Source organism: Triticum aestivum, chromosome 2B, assembly GCF_018294505.1.
Source record: "Triticum aestivum cultivar Chinese Spring chromosome 2B, IWGSC CS RefSeq v2.1, whole genome shotgun sequence".
Classification (NCBI taxonomy): domain Eukaryota; kingdom Viridiplantae; phylum Streptophyta; class Magnoliopsida; order Poales; family Poaceae; genus Triticum; species Triticum aestivum.
The window spans coordinates 807,568,378-807,573,787 of record NC_057798.1 but is presented as its reverse complement, the minus strand read 5'-3'; the positions used below and the strand labels follow the sequence as shown (position 1 = coordinate 807,573,787).

The 5,410-nt window shown below is 42.7% G+C and overlaps 1 protein-coding gene across 2 annotated transcripts; it reads right to left on the bottom strand.

The window, feature by feature from the left end:
- Positions 1–354: 354 nt before the first annotated feature.
- On the bottom strand, positions 355–5,410 carry LOC123047592 (disease resistance protein RGA5). 2 transcript variants are annotated; one of them, XR_006423030.1, is made up of 5 exons: positions 5,314–5,410; positions 4,187–5,056; positions 864–2,829; positions 749–788; positions 355–624 (listed from the first exon to the last, which is right to left on the bottom strand). XR_006423030.1 is itself a non-coding variant. In XM_044471184.1 (4 exons), exons 2-3 carry the CDS (start codon positions 5,011–5,013, stop codon positions 876–878), a joined length of 2,781 nt encoding a protein of 926 aa, XP_044327119.1. In that variant the 5' UTR covers positions 5,014–5,056; positions 5,314–5,410; the 3' UTR covers positions 355–788; positions 864–875. The 2 variants fall into 2 exon arrangements, 1 of the variants encoding a protein (XP_044327119.1); XM_044471184.1 differs by having other exon boundaries at positions 355–788.

Sequence of the window (5,410 nt, the reverse complement as noted above, 5' to 3'; positions counted from 1 at the left end):
AGGCGTTGCTGTTGAAGAACCTCGTTGTCTTTGTGGTGTTATTATGTTGTTGGTGCGGATATGGCCATAGCTGTAGTTTGTCAATGACGGATTTGATCGCTTCGAGTTTTTTTTCTCTCGCTTAGGCATAGCTTTGGTCTGATATGACTTTGTTATTCCATAGCGTGTTGTGTGTGTGTGTTGGTATTGGCCGTGTGCATTCTAGCTATGCATAGGCCGGGTGTATGCTCATAGTGTTTGTATCGTCTTGATGCTTCATCTTGAGTTAATAAAATCCACCCTTTATCACAAAAAAAGGCTCCCCTTTTTAATTTTACAAGAATGTAGACAAGTATTCAACACAACAATACGGAATGGAAATAGGTCCGTTGAGTTCGACGCACACAAGGAAAACCCTCTAGTTAGATTCTTCAGGAACATAACCTTAGGGACAAAAAACCTGGCACGCCGCCAAACTAGCCTTGTTACACACTGAACAAACCAGATGGTTCACCAAATGGACAGTACATGCAGAAGCGCACAGAACTTCTTCTCGATGACATGGAAGGAACATAAACTGAACATGCAGAAGTGCTTGGAAGATGGCGGTATGTGCGATAGAATCGTTGCCGACAGAACCACCTCCTGCTAGCTCAAATCAAAGGCAGACACAGAATCACATGCAGTTCATATTGTGTCTTCTTGATGGTGTGGTGAAGTAAACAGACAGTGGAGGGCTAAAGAGAAAACAACTAGATGGAATGGGTACCTGGACACTGGATTTTGTTCATTGCTTGGCTCGATTTGGTCTGAAATTGAAAGAAGTCATTGTTAGACAAGGCAAAAGAAACAGCGGACTGAATTAAATGCAGAAACAGGTGTACCTCTCCATCATGTCAGTATTTATCGGCACGAAGGGTGGGACTTTTGGGATGGCCCTCCGCCACACGGCTCAGCGCCTCGACGGCTTGAGAAAAATGCTCAGGTTTGACTTTATCACCGAGAAGGTCAATTCTGAGTTGCTGTAGCGAAGGAAGATTCCCTACGCTCAAATCAAAATCAGGACTGACAATGTCCTTCACTTGGACACCAAAGCGAAGGCGCTGAACCATGGGCATGGCTCCTTGTTGGAACGTTGGGTTCACCAGTACAATTCTGCGGAGAAGGCATACTCTCGCCTCCGGGAAGGCACCGGCGCTAACCACTAACTTCCCCGCCACTACTTTTGTTATGGCTGCGTCGAGATTGACATAACGGAGAGCTGGCAGCACCCCAAGGATCTGGATATCCCCGGATTGCACTTGAAGGACAGTTAGATCAAGATAGGATAGTAGCGGAAGCGACGAAGAACAAATCCATGTAGGAAAGCTCACGAAAAGTCCGTACAATTTAAGCCTGCATAGGTTTGGTGACGGCACCCAAGCCCTCATGAAGTACTCAAACCAACGACCAGGAGCGGAGATCTCCAGGCTCTCGAGTTTGTTTAGCTTGGCTAGGGATCCAATCAAAGCTTTACTAGCTTTATCAGTTCGCTCAATATCCCTTGAATCCAATCTAAAGGCGAGCTCTTTTAGCCTGGTCATATGGCCCAGCTCTTTTGCGGTTTCTTCAGAAAGAAAGCCCATATTGTGCCCCATCAGCTGTTCAAGGCATGTCAGGTTGCTGAACCCTTTCGGAAGTGGCATATCTGAATCAAGGATTAGGCACATCAAACGCCTCAGCTGAACAACACTGGACGGCAATTCTTTTGAATTGCTCAATTGCAAGTCTAGTGTCTGCAAAAACTGTAGCTTTCCTATTCCCATAGGGAGCTTGCCAACCTTTGTGCCCCTCAACCCAAGGTATCTCAAATGTAACAGGTTTTGAACATGCCTAAGGTCCACACCAGGACTTCTTCGAAGATCACAACCTTCCAGATCCAATACACGTAAAACTTGAAATACAGAGAGAGGGGGGATCTTACTAACAGCAGGACTAAAAGCCGTAAAAGACCTCACTTGTGACATGCTTGTGGTAGCCATATGAGCATTGGTGAGACCTGTCATGCTCTTCTGGAGGGACAATCTGCGGAACTTCTTTTCCAAAGGTGTGTCTTCCTTGATAACATCCAGTATAGTAACAAAGTTCTCTCCACTTGCTAATTCATATATAAGATCCAGCATGATATCATGTATGGAACAAGCTTCAACCCTACCATCAGCATGTATGTTTATCGGCATGATCATGTTTCTGTTTACTAGCTCGTTGAAGTAGCTATCTCCAAGCTCAAGCTGGCTATCAGTTTCATCTTTTACTTGGATAAAGCCTTCAGAAATCCATCTTCTTATCAACCGATCTCTGCTAATTTTATGGTCTTCTGGAAAGATACTTAGATATAAAAAGCAAGTCTTCAAATAAGGAGGGAGGGCATAAAAGCTCAATGATAATATCCTCTTCATCTCCTTTACATGATCATCACCTTTTTTAAGTCCACGGCCAATAGAGTTGAGCAAAACATACCATTGCTCAATTTGGTAGATCCTTTGATCATTAGCCAAATAACTAGCCAGACTGATGATGGCTAATGGTACCCCAGCACATTTCTTCAAGATCTTTCTAGATACATCCTCGAATCCAGAACGACACACCTCACTTGAAAATATTCTTCCATAGAAAAGTTTCTGGGCGTCATCATAAGAGAGACGTTTCATCTGATGAATCATATCCTCTTTAGAAGACGAACATTCTTCAGAGATCTCGACATGGCGGGTTGTAGTAATTATTATACTTCCACATTTGTCGTCCTGAAGTGCATATCTGATTGTTTTCCATGCTTCTTTATCCCATAGATCATCGATAATGATAAAGTACCTATGCACATGGTAATGCGAGAGCTACAAGTTAGCAAAACAAAACAAAATAGTTATAAGAACATGAAAGCATGTCAACCACCTCAATAATCCAAAGAGGCCTGTTGCTACCACTTGAGCAGTGGGTGGCGTTTGATTCTTGGATTTGAATGTTTGAAATTTTGATGCCTGGGTGTTTTGGTGGTGGTGGTGGTGGGGGGGGGGGGGGTCAATACTGACTAACAACTCACAATTTGAATCGTACTATCACACGTATACAAATGTAAAAAGGCAACACTATGCACCTCGATGAAAATAAGAAAAGCATGTCGATCTTAGGAATTAGACCTATCCAAAAAAGCAATTACACCTAATGTAGTGCATTTACTCTTGTCACAAAGATATCGACTAATAAAAGGCAATACTATATTAAAAGCTAATAAAGAAACAAACCACCTTAAAACTAGCGAATATTGTTACTTATACAAGAGGGGATTAAAGTGCATTTTAGTGTCTCCACACGTATATGCTCCACCTTCGGAGTTTCTGATTAACAACCATTGTGTTTGAAATTGCTAGGATTTATGTCCATGAAAACAAATATGTTGAGAAATATGATAAAGACGAAAGACATATTCTGCTGATACTAGTATAATATAGACTTATAATCATGCAGAAATCAACACTTGCACATAATATGAGGTTGTCAAAATATATTATAATATTGAAGTGATATTATTTTTTCTAGAGTTGAGATTTTACGAAGTTAACATATGGTTAAAATTTGATTTAACGACAATGGTGGAGATTTAATCTGTTAGAACTTAGTAAGTTGCAAAGAACAGTATAGATTTAATATATAGAAAAAAGTAAGTCAAAATGAATGGAAGAGACAGTCTATCAAATACAATCACAAAATACGGTTGTTGGAATTAAAGGGAGTAGAGGTTGTGCACTAGAAAATAAGAAAAATTGTCGGCCATTTAGAGCAGTCACATGATGAAGTTGAGCATGACAAGGAGCCCCACTGGTGGCAAGTGTCCAAGATAGGCATAGTGAGAAAATATGGAGGCATGTATGATGGGAAATGCATGAAAAATACGGTGAGACGATGGTTTTTAGAGCTGTGGCGTTTTCCCTTATCTAATGAACTACGACAAGTATATAAATTCAATATCAAACAGATACATATGCGTGTCACACGCGAGTAAGTAATAGATTATGCATGCTGTTTTTTCTAAATTTGACTAAATTATAATCGCCTTTTTGGTCAGGATTGGCCCTATGGAAATTGCTTAGATGTCTAGGGAACACAAGAAGTCATAATCTATTATGTACTGTACTGGAGGTGTATGTACCAGCTTGTGTGGTTGACGTACCTTTTATCGCGAAGTAATTCACGGACTAGCATGAAGAGCTGCTCTACCTCCAAGTTTGCTGCATTTACATGAAGACTGGTATTTTTCCCCTTGTCAAGTTTAAAGAGAAGATTGCTTAATACTTTCTTCATGTCGGGATTCTGAGACACAGTCACAAAAGCTTTGTAATCAAATTTTGTTGGAAGGGCATCATATACTTCTCGGGCAAGTGTAGTCTTGCCCAATCCTCCAAATCCAACAAGTGAGAGTATCTTGAGATGCGCCTTGGACACACGGTCGCCGTCACTGATCTTCTTGATAATATCGTCCCTTGCTTTATCGAGGCCAATGATATTCTTCTTATCTCCATAGAAAACCTCCCAGAAAGGGTCAGCGGTGGTCCTTTTTGCTGCAGGTAGGTTAACAAAATCAAACATTTTATGTCGGGTGGTGACATCTTGCAACTGCTTGTGGATCTCTTCGACTGCTGTGGAAATCTCACTGCGAGCCTTGCCCTTTTTAAACACGTTTACCATCTTGGCCATGAGCTTCTTGAAGCTGGCCTGATTATCATTGGGCTCGCAGCCCTCAACACGCACCAGGAGAGAGTCAACGACATCCTCCATGTCGTAAGACAGCTCCCTAACATCATTAGCCCAAAACTTGATCTGATCGTCGAGCTCATCCTGCGGCACCTCTGCCACCTTGCCAAGAGCAGCGCGCACAATCATCAGCTGGGCAGAGAAGGACCTGACCTTTTTCTTAACTCCCTTCTGTAGCTTATACTCCTTGATAACCTCGCCCAGTTTGCCAAGGAGGGAGCTCATGGCCCCCATGGCCAGATCCATGGCTCACTCAGTCTTCTCTTGTTGATGGCCACCGGGCATGGATCTGAATACCACAAGAAAAAGAGCCCAAATGTTACATCAAGAGGCTAGTACAAGGACCGCATGGAACATGTGGTTAGCAAAATCAAGTCATATTTTCTTTAAGAGACTAGTACGAGGGGATTAAAGAGATATCACAAAGGGATTCCTGAAGCGCATGCCCCAAACATGGGAATCGTTCTTCAGGGCAGCAGGGAGCCAAGCATGCAAAGAGAGCTGCATCGTCCTGATGCAGGCTAATGAGTAGTGAACGGGGCTGACCTCGATCCAAAGACGACAGCGTTGCTGGCGGGACGTGCTTCTGACGGTGCCGGTGGAGGGGAATGAGGGCCTCGGCAATTGGCAGGGTCAATCAATC

Excerpts from the sequence above, each read along its gene's own strand:
- LOC123047592 (XM_044471184.1), bottom strand. The coding sequence starts at position 5,013 with ATGGATCTGGCCATGGGGGCCATGAGCTCCCTCCTTGGCAAACTGGGC. Across the intron at positions 2,830-4,186 it reads GAATTACTTCGCGATAAAAG|GTACTTTATCATTATCGATG; the intron begins GTACGTCAACCA and ends CCATGTGCATAG.